The sequence below is a fragment of the Ochotona princeps genome, chromosome 9 (genome assembly GCF_030435755.1).
Source record: "Ochotona princeps isolate mOchPri1 chromosome 9, mOchPri1.hap1, whole genome shotgun sequence".
NCBI lineage: Eukaryota > Metazoa > Chordata > Mammalia > Lagomorpha > Ochotonidae > Ochotona > Ochotona princeps.
Genome location: NC_080840.1, coordinates 46,127,271 through 46,143,918, shown reverse-complemented (window position 1 = coordinate 46,143,918; position 16,648 = coordinate 46,127,271). Strand labels below are relative to the sequence as shown.

The window sequence follows — 16,648 nt, the reverse complement described above, 5'->3', positions numbered from 1 at the left end:
AGACAACAGGGAACGATTAGACCGGCTGGCAAAGAAGGGGGAATGATATATCGGCTACAGATGGAGAGTTTAAACCGCATTAAAACTTAATAAAGAATTACAGAGTGGCTGAGGGAATTATACCACTAAAAAGTCTTCAGAAGACAAAATACAAGTGCCTAAAGGCATTTAGTTAGTACTGTGCTTTTGTGTTTTTGTTTTAAGGGGGAAAAAATACACAAGAAATATTGACTCAATTAGTGAATCCAAACAAGCAGTGAGATTGTAAATGAGAGTGAACTTACACAGAGCTTCTCCACCTCTCCATCTGCCAAGATGTTCCTTCCGATGGAGCCAGCCTCGTGCATTCACACTAGAGTGTGATGCAAAGGATGCCAGAAGCTTCTCTTTGTCACAACCTCTTCTGATTAACCTTCAACATCCCAAATCTTTAAGATCTGCATTTCACTGTAATCACTTTAATTATACCATTTTTAATTACAACTTCAATAGTATGTTTTTATGGGTTAGAGTGTAATATTCAGTACATGTGTATAATGTGTAATGATTAATTATGTTGGTTAGCATCCCATTTCCTTAAACATTTAAAAAGACATTATAAATACCTGCAGTTGGACTAAAAATTACTTCAACTTGGGTGGATATTATTATTTATTAGAGAGGCCTGTTATACATATCTATACATCTTCAAAAAAAAAAAAAGCAACATAAGGTGAGAAGCTAGGATGAAGTTAAGAATTAGACCGGGGTCCAGTGTGGTGGCCTAAGGGCTAAAGTCCTTGCCTTGAACAATCGGGGATTCCACATGGGCATCAGTTCCAATCCCAGAGACCCTGCTTCTCATCCAGCTTCCTGCTTGTGGCCTGGGATAGCAGTGGAGGACGGCCTAAAGCCTTGGGACCCTGCCCCCACATGGGAGACTCAGGAGAAGCTCCTGGCTCCTGGCTTCAGATCAGCTTAGCTCTGGATGTTGTGGTCACTTAGGGGAGTGAATCAGTGGACAGAAGATCTTCCTCTCTGTATATCTGCCTTTCCAATAAAAATGAATGTATCTTTAAAAAAATAATAAATAGACCGGTATTAAAATTGCAGTTCAACCACTTTCTACCAGTATGACCTGGAATTTATCTATTCTCTTAGCCTGCTTCCCCACTTAAAAAATAAAGCTAAAAACAAACCAAAAAAAAAAAAAAAAGATACACAAAAAAAAGCTAAAACTATCTTTCTCATTGGTAGCATTGAGAGTCAAAGATGCTGATTCACAGGAGTAAGTGGAACAGTGTTTCTTGGTTATAGACCAATATCTCTCCTCTAGCATCCTGCCACACTGGAAAGATGAATCCTAACCTTTCATGCAGCAGTAAGACTCAACTCTAACCAGCAGAGCCTTTCTGAAGTGACAGGGGACCAATACGCAATTTCTGATATCTTCCACTACAGGCAATTGAAACTGTTATGTTAATATGCTAACTCAATAAATTAATGCTGTAAAGAATTCATATATACTATAATTATGTGTATGAGTACAGCCACAGTTGGTGATAGATCAACATTTACATGTACCAGGACTGTACAATAGTCCTCACTTATTCATTAATAACACTAGTATTAACTGTGGTGAGATCCAAACTTGTAATACAGTACAGCAAGGGATTTTGAGGGGAAAGGTTATATTCACATAACTTTCAGGATCATATTTTATTATTCTAACCTACTTTGTTATAAGCTATTGTTATTAGCCTCTACTCGTGTATGATGTAGAGGAGCATGCAGGGGGAAAATGTAGTACACTTAGGGTTCAGTACTATCTGAAATTTCAGGCATCTACTGAGGGTCTTGGATTTTGTCCTCTGTGGATTTTAGGGGAAATATTGTATTTTAGCACCAAAAAATATTCATTTTTGCATTAGCTTCTGGAAGAAGCCTCAACTGTAGGAAAGTTGATAATCCAAGTTTGAAACTGTGATGAATTTGCAGCCAGGGCCTTCCACACTGCCTGCATTCACGCCCCCCAGGACCCCTCAGCAAAGCTGTGCTGCTTAGCCTTAGCCTTCTCACACACTTTCTGCCATGCTCCTTCCTGCTTCTGGACTTCCCTCACAAAACTTCATAACATAATTAAGTGTAATTCCAGGTCTTGGTTCTGACATTACTCTGCCTCCCCAGCTGTTTCATTCTGTGGGAGTAGCAGGGGGTGAAACATACACACACACATGGACACACCCCTATTTAAGTCACCTACTTGATCAGATCATGAGTGTTATTAAATCTATGCCATTGGGGTTAGATACAATGGCCCCATTGGTTAATCCTCCACCTCCACTGGCATCCCATGTCAGTGTTGGCTTGTGTCCTGGCTGCACCACTTCTCATCCAGCTCCTTGCTTATGGCTTAGGGAAGCAGCAGAGGATGGCCCCAAAGCCTTGGGACTCTGTGTCCAGGGAGGGAAGCTCTTGGCTCTTGGCTCCTGGCTTCAAATCATCTCATCTCTGGCTGTTAAAGCCATCTGGAGAGTGAACAGCAGATGGAACTTTCTATCTCTCCTTCTCTCAGTAAATCTGACTTTCTGACAAAAATAAGTGAATATTTTTTTAAAATTATGCCATTTGTTATTTCATCATAGGCCGCCTATGTCCACATCAGTCTTTCTCAACCCTCTATCTCCACAAATGAACAAAGGGTCTCTACTACACAAGCAATCTAAAAGTGCACCTGAATCCATCGGTAAGGGAAGTTAAAGTGAATGCCATTGTTCAGGATTGTTCCCCCATTCATAGTCTTTTGGTACTGCTCCAGAATATGGCAACATATATCTACTTCCACTTACTATGAAAGCAAATTCCTGTAAAACTCCAAAAAGTGCAAGGATGTTGAGGAACTAGATGGGATATAGGCAGTTAGGGTATGTGGTCCCTGGTGAAGTCATCTTGATACAATATATAATATTGTTTCTCCCCATTTCAAGACCACGTTCTCCCTAGCTACATCTTTCAGGCCTAATTTTAAAAACACAGAAGGGGGGTTTGTAGAAGGACATTGTGACTCTAGAAGGTCAGCAAGCATAGGATTACAATTGACAGGATAATGTTTGTATGAGAACAACTGAATGAATGCCTTTTGTATAACTGATCGGATATCATTTGTATGAGAACAACTGAGTGGATAGCATGTGAATGAGAACACTTGGTGGGATATACAAAATAAAAGAGTTTCAAACAAGGGTATAGAAACAATTGATGAATTCCGTAGATAAGCTCAATACCTCCTCACTTATCCTAAGTGACCCTCGATCTATAAAAGTCTGATGCCGCTAATAAACTGCAGCTATTGACCATCAGTTGGTAGTCCACATGTGTTATTATCATGTTAATCTCAGGCTCTGTGCACCAAGTACATAGCTGATGGATAGCTAACAATTTGTCTTATATATTTTATCCTGAAGTTGTTAAGCTTGTGCTACCACAAATATGTCAAATCAGAATAGTGACTATTTTGACTTGAAAACATACAGTGTTTGCATAAAGAAATATCTAACCTGCCTTTTTCTGCATGAAGCTATAAAAATTACTTTGGAAGGGGCCGGTGTGGTGGTTCAACAAGGCAATCTGCCACCTGTTAGTGTCAGCATACCATATGGGCAGTAGTTTGTGTCTGGGGTGCTCCACTTGCCATCCAACTCCCTACTTAACACCTGGGAAAGCAGCGAAGGATGACTCAAGTCCTTGGGTCCCTGCACATTTGTGAAAAACCGAGAGGAAGCTCCTGGCTCCTGTCTTCAGATTGGCTTTGCTCCAGCTATTACAGCCATATGGAAAGTGAACCAATGTATTACCACTTTTCTTTCTCTCTCTCACTCACTTTGTCTCTCTCTCATTCTGCCTTTCAAATATTTTGAGAAAAGCATCATGCTTTGACCATTTCATGACTTTATTCTCTTGTAGCAATCCCCAGGTTTATGCAAATTTAACAAAACTTGAATGCCTTTCTGTTGTTAATCTCCCTGTGTTAATTTGATTCCTAGACCCAGCTAAAGATCATTCGTAAGTATTTAGCAAGAGCGAAAGGGGATGTCTCTTTCCTATAATCTGTCATTTACTGTGAAATGAGTATATTGTATTAATACAGAGAATGATAAAACATCACCATACAGATGGTGATTTTTCAGTCACTAGTTATAAAAGCCTTTAGAAGGTATGTTATTAGGCATAGATATCTTCTAACTTCTATTGAATGGGCTATAAACAAGAAGACATTTTCCCAACACTGTTTTCTTAGTGGTTTGACTTTCACAGTAGGAATATATATCGACTTGTCCTTTTTTTGTGAAAAATATGAATAGAGAAATAAAGACCGAGATAATGGGAACACCATGGCCGCAAAGTCATGTTTTATTCTAGTTTCTGGCACCTGCCAAACCGCATATGGATGGAAGGTGTTCTCCATACTATTATTATTTTAAGCCCAATTCTGTATCAATTGTTAAAGAGCGTCAACTTTAAAACCCCAATGGAAGCAAAAAGAAGTTAATTACATAATTTTAAGAGTTCAAGTTTAATTCTGTTAAATATAAAACCAATAATTGAATATTATCAACATAAGAAAAATAGATTGAGGACCACACAAATTAGAATTATCTGAAGTTAACATAAGGAATAAGAGAAAAATTCAAGATCTGGGTAACTAACTCACTCAACATTCAAGCAGTGCTACTATATAAATGATCACTATTGGGTTTGGCAGTGAAACTATGGTCCCATTGGTTCAGACCACACACCACATGAAGGTGGGCAAATGAGAACCTAGAACAATCTCAAAATTCTCCCTCTTTCTCTCTTTCTCTCTTTTTCTCTCTCCTCTTTTCTCTCTGTCTCTCCCTCCTCCCTCTCTCTCCCATGCTAGCTGCCCCCTGGAGATCAGTTCACCCCAGCTTACACCTTTGTTTTGCTTGCCTCCCATTAGCTCAGTTTTCCATGCCTAATAACATTCCATCTTAAAGAGAACCATTATCACCTTCCTCTAAAGTACTTGGTCCTTATCACCATCCACTCAGTTACCCCAAAATGGACATTCTGCATCATTCTGCTTTTTTCAAGATAGTCTCTGCATGAGTTATCTTTTTTAAATATAGGACTCATCATACATCAATGCCTTGTCTGACCCACCACTGTGCCTCCAATCTTTTATTAATTTATGGAGGAGACTGGGTGGAGACACAAAAGGACCAAGATCAATTAAAGAATTTCTTGGAATCAGAATCATAGTGCCATGAGTTAAACCTCTACTTGGGACACCCATATCCTATACTGGAGTGCTAATTCCAGTCCTAGGAACTTTGCTTCTGATTTGGCTCACTGTTAGTGCCTCTGAACAAACAACAAATGATGATCCAAGCATTTGGTTTGCGGTGACCTGTATGAGATCCAGATGAAGTTCCAGGCTCTTGGCTTCCACCTGGACCAGCCCCAGCAGTTGATGCCATTTAAGCAGTGAACTTGCAAGTGGAAGATTCTGACTCACACCTCTGTCTCTCTCTCTCACTCACACACTATCCCTCCCTACCTCCTTTTTTCTCTGTCTCCGCTCTTCTTTGTGTCATGATGCATTCCTTTTTCTCAACACTTATGATCTTTTAAAATATTTACTTATTTATTCATTTGAAAGGTAGAGTGACAGAGAGAGTGACACAGATAGTCGATCTTCTGGTGGTGCTCCCCAAATGGTCATTATTATTAGGGCCGTACCACACTGAGGCTAGGAGCCAAGGACTCCATTCTCACATCCCATGTAGATGGTAGGGGCCCTAGTACTTAGCCCACGCTCTCTTGCCTTCCCAGTCACATTAGCAAGGAACTGGATCAAGAGAAAGCAGCCATGACTCAAACTGGTGCTCTGGTACAGGATAAAGGTATCACCAGCAGTGTTTAACCCACTGCATCACAAGGCTGGCCCATCTGCCTTTTAAATAATTGAATAGGGCCCAGGGCCATGGCCTAGTGGCTAAAGTCCTCTCCTTGAATGTGCCAGGACCCCATATGGGCACCAGTTCTAATCCCGGCAGTTTCACTTTTCATCCAGCTCCCTGCTTGTGGCCTGGGAAAGCAGTTAAGGATGGCCCAAAGCCTTGGGCTCCTGCACCAGCATGTGGGAGACCTGGGGGAAGTTCCTGGCTCCTGGCTTCAGATTGGCCATTGCAGCCGCAGCACCGGCCATTGCAGTCACTTGGGGAGTGAATCTGACAGAAGATCTTCCTCTCTGTCTCTCCTCCTCCCTGTGTCTGATCTTGCAATGAAAATAAGTCTTTAAAAAATAAATAATTGAATAAGTCATTTTCAGAAAGAAATAAAGATTTTCTTAACATTTCTCAAGAGAAAGTGACACACTATGCCATGCAGAGCCACAGGGGAAACACTAGGCTTGGTTAGAAGGTGCAAGCAGGAGTGAGAAGAGATCTGGATGGAGAGTCTTCATTGGATCTCTAAGAGAAAATCCAGACAGGGCAAAGAAAATAGCCTATTATTAGCCAGTCTGAAAGACTCAGATGGGCTCTGAGGCATAATGGCATAATACCTGACCTGTCCCGAGTCGGCTGCAATTTAGTCTTGGATTAAGTTATGGAAAAAAAAAAGGAAGAGAAAGGAAGGAAGGAAGGAAGGAAGGAAGCAAGGAAAAGAAAGAAAAAAACCCACAAACATTGGCTTGCGTGTGTATGAGTTTCATGAGGAAATGGCTGAGACATGGTCTTGGGTTGACCAATATAAGTGTGAACAGTGGGTAAGCTCTCACCACACCCAGGAATTGGTCAACACTTGGAAGGACTGCCTCTTCTCAGATCCGTAAGGCCCCAGAAAAATGCCAAAACAAAGTAAGGTACAGGAAATTTTTCAAAATGTATAAAGACTCTCTTCAGCCGGAAGGAGAAAAGCAGACTTGCATGTAGGTCTCACAGAAAAACACGCTCACAGATAGTTCACGTAGAGGACGGCTTGCCCTGCAGACGGGGGAGAGGAGCTTGCTGAGACAAGAGGGAGAACCACGTGGTGAGGTTTCAGCAGCCAAAGGCTAACAGCCGAGTCTTTGCTAATGTAGCTCTCTGTGTGCTTGCTCCCGCCCACACAGAACCTTGTGCTCTTACCCTATAAAAGCTATGACAAGAAAAAGCCGGGGCTCAGCCCTTAGAGAATAATCTCAGCTGATGCCCTCTAGAATGAAGATTACTTCCTTATCCATAAGTGGCTATCAAGTCTCTGGTGATTTTATTTCCATAGTAAGTCGATTATATAAAATTAAATCTGGACTCACTATCATTTCAGCATCAGGCCTACAACAAATGGACCTCCCACTCTCACCACATGACGATGCATTAAGCCATGTGATTTTCCTGCCCTTCTCAAATAGGTCACTACAGTCGTTCATGAATTTGTCTTCTTGATCTCCTTCTGTTCCCTCTGCTCGAGTTAGCTTCCTCTCCATCTGTAGATGAAGAAATCTAAGTTATCTAAACATCTAACTCCTTGATCTCCTTGGCAGAGGAAAGTGTTGCTGCTTTCACAGTCCTTTGCTCAGATACCTGTTGCAATACTTCCTGTGCTGGCTATGCCCTGTTCTGTCCACACATTCCTATTTGCTCTACTAGACTATCAGTTCTTTGAAGATAAGCAACTGGTTCATGCTTAACTCCACATTTCCACAGTCTAACATAGAGCTTAGCACAATTGGATACAATGTAATTATTCTACACATAATTTTAGAACTAATGTGCTTGAATCTTTTTTTAAAGATTTATTATTATTATTTTTAATCGTAAAGTCAGATATACAGAGAGAGGAAGAAACAGAGAGGAAGATCTTCCCTCCTTGACTGCTTTCCCAGGCCACAAGCAGGGAGCTGGATGGGAAGTGGAGCTGCTGGGATTAGAACCAGTGCCCATTTGGGATCCCGGCGCAGTCAAGGCAAGGACTTTAGCTCCTAGGCCACGCCACCAGGCCCATGTGCTTGAATCTTGAACAACTGTGGCTTTAAACAGTGAGTCTACTTACAGATTTCATCTTTCTCCCTTCTTTTCTTTCATTTTTAGGGTTGGCATCAGGCCAACCCAGTGGCAAGCATGCAGGTTAAGACCTCCAAATTCCGGGCCCAGCACCATGGCCTAGCGGCTAAATTCCTCTCCTTGAACACACTGGGATCCCATATGGGCGCCGGTTCTAATCCCAGCAGCTCCATTTCCCATCCAGCTCCCTACTTGTGGCCTGAGAAAGCAGTCAAGGACAGCCCAAAGCCTTGGGTTCCTGCACCCATGTGGGAGAGCTGGAGGAAATTCCTGGCTCCTGCCTTCAGATTGGCACAGAACCGGCCATTGCGGTCACTTGGGGAATGAATGATCGGACAGAAGACCTTCCTCTCTGTCTTTCCTCCTCCCTGTGTCTATCTGACTTTGCAATAAAAATAAACAAAAATCTAAAAAAAAAAAAAGCAAAAAACAAAAAAACAAAAACAAAATCCGAATTCCAAATCAGAGTTCACAAGCTTGATTCCTGGGTCTGACTCCATCTTCCTACCAGTGCTGACCCTGGGTGGTAGTACTGCTAGCTCAAATAACTGGGTTGTGGCCACCCACATGGGAAACTTAGATTAAGTTCTCAGCTCCCCACTTTGTGGAATTTTGTTTAACTTTAAATTTTAATTAATTTCTAAAAATGGATTCACGATAATTTAATAACACGTTCTTCCCTCCCCCTCAATGTACCTCGCACCCATTCCCTTTCTTTCTTTTCTTAGTTTTTCCAGCTTCGAACTTTGGACCTGGTCAACTTGATATGAGATAAGGCAGGTAGCCAGCTGGGTATGTTTAGTTGAAAGTCACCCCTGAACCCTCCTGCCTGTTCCACGTTCTGCCTACTTCTCCTTGGAACCACCCAATTCCCAAGATTCATCTTCCTCACCTGGGAGTTGGGATGGAGGAGGCATGGTGCCATATAACCAGTCATTCCCTCTTTCACGCTCATAAAAGAGGCCAACAAATAGGAGCAGTGCCTCCCCTCTGCCCCCCACCTTCCTCCCTCTTCCCTGTTTGGCTGGAAGCCATGACCAGAGGAGGTGCTGAGGTGTTCTCTATTACCATGTCACCCCCTTCTTTCTCCTTTCAGGCCTATTTCTCACTCATAATAGGTGTCTCTGTGGGGTAGCCAGCCTATGCTTACATGTAAGAGTATTTCCATTCTCACCTTTTGAACAAAATTTATTTTATATGTGTCAACATTAAGAATTCCCTTTATGGGGCAGCACTGTGGCTTCACAGGTTAGACCACCACCTGTCATGCTAGCATCCCATATAGGTACTGGCTGAGGTCATGTCTGTTCCTCTTCTAATCTATCTCTCTAATAATGCATTTGGAAAACCAGTTGAATATGGCTCAGGTCCTTAATGCTTAAAAACCTGTCCACAGAGCAGTACATATTAGGGGAATCCATCAAGAGGTGGTTTATCAATGGAAATTACCACCATAAGCATATGTGAGGATCTAAAAAATATACGGAAAATTGAGTTAAAAGATAAATTTAGAGACCAGCATGGTGGCACAGAAAGTTAAGCTGCCCCTGCAGTGCCAGCATACCATTTGAGTAGGGATTTGAGTTGCAGCTGCTCTATTTCCAGCTGAACTCCTGCTAATGCACCCTGGAAAAGATGCAGGTATGGCTCAGATGCTCAGGCCCTTGCCAACCATGTGAATTGAACTTCAGGTGGAATTCCAGGCTCCTAACTTCTGCCTGGCACAACCTTGACTGCTGCAGCTACTCAGGGATTAAACTGGAAGATGGAAGGTGTGTGTGTGTGTGTGTGTGTGTGTGTGTGTGTGTGTGTGTGTGTGTGAGAGAGAGAGAGAGAGAGAGAGAGAGAGAGAGAGAGAGAGAGAGAGAGAGAGAGAGAGAGGAGGGAGGTGGGGGAACTCTGCATTTCAAATAAAATTTTAAATTTTGGTACAAAACGTTTTGAAATGTATGTGAGGAAGTCTTCAGAAAGTTAGTGGAAAATCCATGCTATGCATTTCAAAGCTTTTTGCACCAAAATCTTTTACTGTGATCTTCTTCGTGGGCTTTTGGACGTTCTCCCCTGTGTCTGCTGAGTTCAGTAGTTCCAGTGGGAAGCTGTCACAGGCAGCAGCCTTGCAGGTGGGGACAAACAGGGATAGGTAGCCTGCAGGGAGTGTGTTCTCAGGAGCGGGGCCTGGCCCCATGCCCTCTGCAGCCACTCCCGGCAGGATGGCACCTGCAGAAGGAAAAGCCACGTGTGGCCCTTGAAGGAGTGTGTACATGTTAGAATGGTGCTGTCCTGCTACTGCTGTGCTGAGCGGTTATACCACTCAATTTGGATGCAGGCATGAACCCAGGTCCAACAGTCAGGTGCATTCACTCAGTGTAGCCAGTTATAATTAAAGGTCCACTTTGGAATGCATATGGAGACTGCAAAGCTGTTGCAAAACAATAATCATCTCTGGACTGTCCAGCAACAGAGGAAATGGTTGTACCATCAAAGAATGACCATGGGTATGTAAATAGGATTCAAGGTCTAGGTTAAAGAACAGGGTGAACATTTTTGCATGTTTGAGATGGTGACGTGAGTGGCAGTAGGTCTCCTGAGTCGGGCTCACGTTTGATGACTCAGCAATGGTTTCCTCAGACGTGCCCACAGCAGCCAGTTTCTGCGAACTGAGTCTTGCTAATTCACATGCCACAGGAATTAACCATGGACCTGTGATAGCTGGCGTCATCGGAGCCCAGAAGCCGCAGTATGACATCTGGGGCAACACAGTCAATGTGGCCAGCAGGATGGACAGCACCGGGGTCCTGGACAAGATCCAGGTGAGTGCCTAGGCCATGTCTGTCTTGGGAACGGAATAGTAGTATGCTCATAGTAACTATATAAATGCACAGGAAACAAAGTCTGCTATGAAGCTTACTGAAATCTTGTTATTGGTGCAATGTCAGTTTCTGCAGTACCTGTTGACAACAATGTATTTTTTAAAAGATTTGTTTTTACTTGAAAGGCAGATTTAAAGACAGAAGGCGAGAAAGAGATCTTCCATCTACTGGTTCACTCCCCAGATGGCCATAATGGGTGGGTACTGGCCAAAGCCAAGAGCTTCTTCCAGATCTCCCACGTGGGTTCAGAGACCCAAGGACATAGGTCGTCTTTTGCTGCATTCCCAGGCACATTATCAGGGAGCTGTATGGGAAGAGCAGCAGCTGGGACTTGAACCAGCACAAATATGGGATGCCAGCACCTCAGGCTGAGGCTTAGCCTACTATGCCATAGTCCTGGCTCCAATAGTAACAGAATTCTAACAACATGTAGCCTATTTCCTTTATGTAAATAGCAGCAGGTGCCCAACATGGTTGCCAGGTGACACAGTGTTCAGTACAGCAGTACCACACTGCTCCATCGCTTCTCCTGGCCCAACACCTTCCTGCAAAAGAGCTTTACAAAGAGGCATCAGGAAAGCCAAGCCAGACAGAACCCCTGCTGTCCTCTCCAAGGGGGAGCAGACAACCTGCAGTGCCAGGCCACTCCAGCATGCAGTATAGGAGAGCTAGAAATGACTAGAAGACACTAGGACTCAGCAAAGGGACAGAAAGGGGAAATCTGGCTAAATTAAAACTGTTTTCATCTTAATACTCTCATTCCTTATAAGATCAAATGCAGCTGTGGTTCAGGTGGCTGTAGTTAACACTGATAATATTGTAGAAAGTATTTAGAAATCACAGCAAAGTTAATAGGAAAGATAGTCTGTGGTCGCAGATATGATAGGCAGGCAAGGGGCCTAGCATGACTAAGCCACCCGGGTTTCATGTCCGGCTGCAGCCTCCTGCTACTGCAGACCCTGGGAAACAACAGATGATGGCACGAGTCACTGGGTTCCTGGCACCCTTAGAGTCCAGCTCCAGCCATGGCCATCGAGGGCATCGAGGGCATTGCAAGAGTAAGTCAGCAGGAATGTACTCTGCCACCATCTCTTAATACAGAACAAATGAGCTGCAGCACAGCCGCAGGGCAGGGCTCAACCTGAGCAGGAACAGCAGCAGTGCTGGCAGCAAGCGGGAAGGAGATGGGAGAGAGGTACCTCTGCCCAGTCAAGGCCATCCCTTAGTCCATTCCCTGCCTCTCCTCTCGCCCTGCATGGATCCAGGCATGGTGGCAGCAGTGCTGAGCCCGTAGCTCACAGGAAAGGGCCTGTATCCATCAGAGGCCTTGAACTAGTCTGACACGGGGAAGGTCCCTTGTGAAGTGGACAAAGCTGACAGTGTCTCAGGATGCCTTTAAGACCCCTGGGGCACAGGCGGGGGGAGGCGGTGTGGGAGCAGGCAACAGGACAGAGACTGGGGAAGGGGCTCCTGGCCAGAGGGGGTCAGCGGTGAAACAAGGAAGTTTCAGGTAAGCAAGAGAATGACAAATGCAGAAAAAATGTTATGTTTTCTTATTTATTTAGATGATTTGAGGGAATTTCAAAAATTTCATCAAGAACTAGAAATAAAGAAAATTTTAGGGTAGGAAAATTTGAAATCCATGGAGTTTCTCCATGAGCTTTTTGGGGGTCCCTCAAATGCACAAATGTAGACACATGTGTTAAAATTTTGAGCACACTAAGATATATGAAAAGAACAAAACCATAATTATGGTTTGGAAATTTTGCACAAACTTAAGGTTATCTTATTGCCATCCTGCAACTGAAATCCATAGCTACTTAACTAAGAATATAATCTGACTGAATTGACCATTTTCTAACAGAAGTCATTCCAATGACACATAGCATGTCAATGTACTATCTGTCTCCTACAGAGGAATAATTTTGTCCAATAGCAGAGTCAGGGTTTTTGCTGAAGTCTGGAGCTACCTAAGTTGTGTGTACATTACTTGGCTTCAGAATTCTAGTTTCATTGCTGAAACTTAGGAGAAACGAACACACTACCGAGTGACAACTCAGTGAGCTGGTCGTCAGCACCTGCTGGGTGTGGCACCAGGCCCTCAGGAAGAGGCACTACGTTCCAGAAGCTATGTGGATATTTTCTTGTGTGTGAACTCTATATGGCCTGATCCTCAAACAGTAGAGGTGTTAAACTTGACCCTGTTGTGTTGTGTTCTGGAAAACAAAATCCACTTAATGTCAAGTTTGTATGAAAACCAGCAGACCCACATAATGGGCTTGGTCACAGTCATGTCTCGGGGACTGTGCTGTCTGTCTCTAGCCTGGGTGTCCCAGCTGGGTGAAGACCTGACAACCCTGCCTGCTAACATAATTATGGTCTTGTTCAATCCTTCTTTAGAGGGGCTGCCCTTGTGCAGAAGTCATCAGGCTTACTCCACCTCATGCATCCCAACCCATTTCTGGGGTCATGCTAAAGTATAGTCTTTTGCACGGGATGGAACAAGCCTTACTTCTAAGCACTGGCCATCTTCCACCCAGATTAATCAGCAGACATCTGGCAGAAGGCAGAGACAATACAGTTATAAAAAAGGAGAGTGAATTGGCCAAGTTCTCTTACCCAAAATTGGTGATGGCCAAGGTTCTGCTCCCAAGGTCACTCAGGGCGGTGGACATGTCTGCGCTGGCTGATCTCCCCACTGTGACAGGCTGAGCTGGGATCCTCCAGCTGGAGGCTGTGGCCACGGATGTTGTCTTGCCCAGGAGAGTGGGCAGTAACCTTGGCAGCCTACCGCTGCTGGCACCAGTGCTTTGAGTAGTGCCTGCACAAGCATTGCTAGCCACTCACCACGTCAGGAATGCTCTAGCAAACCTGAGCCACCAAGGACACTGCTGAGGGACACCCAGTCTTACCACAGAACAGGAGTGTGGCAGTTAAACCATTCTCACGCTCTGGCAGTAGGCATTCAGGGCAGTCCCAGAGAGCTCTCCCTCCTAGAGCTGGTAAATCCATCACAGGTCACTGTGAGAGAGATGGAGCCCCCAAGCACTGCCAGGAGGGGACTCTGCATTGTCATCCTCTGACACAGCGCATAGCAGCTTACCTGTCCAAAGTCAAGTGCATTGGCTGGCCTGCATGCACTCACTTAGTTCAGTGGCTAGAAAGTGCACATCCCAGCGAGCTTCCTTCTGCCAGCTAGCTAGTGTGGCTCATTTTAGCTACAAATAGCCTTTCGTTTCTATTTGTGTGCAGCAAGAAAGAAAATATGGGGGTGCCCTGTGGGGATAGGGGAGGCTGTGGAGACCAGGAAACCATTGCTCCCAGACCTGAGAAAGGGGCTGTTGTCATCAGACAGCATCGCATCTCCAGCGTGATTCCCAGCCTGGAAACCTACTGGATGCCCAGCAGGCATTCATGCCATGCTGGGTGCTTTGTGGCTTGGTGTTAACCAATACCAGTGGATAGTTCAAACATGCCCGCAATGGTTCCCAGCATTCATTAGCAGCACAGCTGGACAGTCAGCCCCCAAAGGGCCAGAGGCTATCTTGGGTCTGTGTTTAGGAGGTCACACATCAGCTGTGTGTGAAATGCTCTGACAGCCACTAAGAGAAATCCCTGCTCATGGGAAACAGACTGCAGTTCTGTTCTTGCATTAGGACCATGTTCTCTTGGTTCTCAGCCAGTCCTCAAAGCCTCCCTGCATCCTGTCAGGCCCTGCCTGCCCTGGGGCATTAGCCCAGCTTGGGCACAGGACACAGCATCTGGAACCCCCCTCCAGGGCCTTCCTGCCACTACTGCTCGCATCAGGGGGGTCCGCAGGACCCCCAGTACTAGCGACTAGCCCTGGATCAAGACTGCTCCCTCCTTCCTAAGACCTAAAAATCTTCTGGGGCGTCAGGATGGTGGCTTCACGCTCAGCCCATGCTTCTTTCTCACCCAGATTCTGCTTGCAACGAGGTCCGATTCAGGAGCCCCTGGAATCTACCAGCAGGCTGGACGCAGGCGGGGCCTTGGTCCTCAACATGGTCTCCCACGGAGGTACATCCCACGTGCGGCCCAGACAGTGCATGGCTCAGCCAAGACTGTGCAGCTGCACGTGGAGACTCACACAGGCGTGGGCTGAGCATCAGGTCACCATCCTGACGCCCCAGGTTTCTGGGTCTTAGAACCCCCCACTCCCAGCCTGTGATGGTTGCTGCCATCTGGCTACAGGTCCTGAGGCAGCTGGGGGCCTTACCTAGCGTGCAGTGGCAGAAAGCCAAGTGTCTCAGCACAGCCACAGGTGTGACCAGGGGCTCCCTCCCATGCATCCCAAGTCAGTGACAAGACAGAACCTCTTTAAAATGTTTGAAGACAAAGTGAGGCAGGCAGACGGACAGAGTGAGCTCCCAGACCCTGGCTTCCTTCCCAGATCTCACAGTGACCTTGCCAGCCACAGCCAGCCACAGCCAGGAACTGGATACTCGATCTTAGTCTCCCATGTGAGTGGCAGGGACCTGATGCATCCCAGGGTGGCAACATCTAGAATTGGCAGCAGAGCTGGCACCTGAACCCAGATCTTCCTAAACAGGTGTCACCATCACTGGCTTAACTACTGTGACAAACACCCCCCCCACACACACACATAGTAAGGGGGCCTTTAACATGTGGTGGGAAGCATCAGACTCTCGCTAGTGCCCACAGGAATCCCTACAGCTCACGTCACCCATGTGCAGAAACCTGAAAGACATGGCCAGTCGCAGGAGTCGGCTGGGCTTCTCAGTGTCTCTCCCTTTATTCATACCTGCTGTTAATATCTGATTGTTTCATAAAATGACATTTATGGTCACTGTAAACATCATTAAAATAGTACAGCTACAAAATATTTTGACTTTCTTTTAGCCAAGTCTCCTGCAAGTAAAGGCAGGTGACGCCAGGTTCTGAGGATTGTAGCGCCGTCTAGTGGCTACCCGTGGTAGTACTCACCATGCTTAACCCTGCACAAGACTTGAATCCTGCTGGTTGATTCTAGGGGCCTCCTGAATCAGGGTTGTTCCCACAGCACTGCACTAAACGTCATTGTCCTTAAACCTGACTTTGGTAAGAGAAAATTCCCTACTGGATTTCTCAGGAGCAGAGTGGCCAGGGGCTCCTTCTCCTTTACCTGGACTGCATGATGGCCTTGGGTGCTAACCACACTCTCCTCTAGGTCACGGAGGAGACCAGCCTCATCCTGCAGACGCTGGGATACGCGTGCACGTGCCGCGGGATCATCAACGTGAAGGGGAAGGGGGACCTGAAGACGTACTTTGTGAACACAGAAATGTCACGATCCCTTTCCCAGAGCAACTTGGCATCCTGAAGGGTGGCCTCCATTCCCTCTGAGGGAAGAGACCCCCAGAAGGTACCACACACTCCCGGACTGTGCTTGGGGCCCTCGTTTTTGGCGTGGGTGTCCTGTCCCGTCCTCCGGGTCCTCACAGACTTGTCTCTGTGACCCAGTGGCATATTGTCCCACGTCTGCCCACATCGTCCTGCCACTTGCACTGTGCTTGCTCCCGAACAAGGACAGAAGGACGCATGGTGGAGGAAGAGCATCCAAAGAGAACGTGAAACTCCCCACTCTTGAGGCAATAACACCAGGAGTGTACAGTATCTTCTGACGCATGTTCCGCCCGCCCACCGCCTGCACTAGTGCGCTTCAGACCCGCAGTGTTTGTCGCCCCCGCCCCCAGCCCGTGCGGCCCGTGG

At 45.6% G+C, this 16,648-nt stretch overlaps 1 protein-coding gene across 1 annotated transcript; it reads left to right on the top strand.

Moving 5' to 3' along the window:
- The first annotated feature begins 10,499 nt into the window (after positions 1 to 10,499).
- On the top strand, positions 10,500 to 16,334 carry LOC131481144 (adenylate cyclase type 2-like). The gene is made up of 2 exons (XM_058668649.1): positions 10,500 to 10,858; positions 16,107 to 16,334. The coding sequence occupies exons 1-2, from the start codon at positions 10,664 to 10,666 to the stop codon at positions 16,257 to 16,259; spliced, it is 348 nt and encodes a 115-aa protein (XP_058524632.1). The 5' UTR covers positions 10,500 to 10,663; the 3' UTR covers positions 16,260 to 16,334.
- The last annotated feature ends 314 nt before the right edge of the window (positions 16,335 to 16,648 follow it).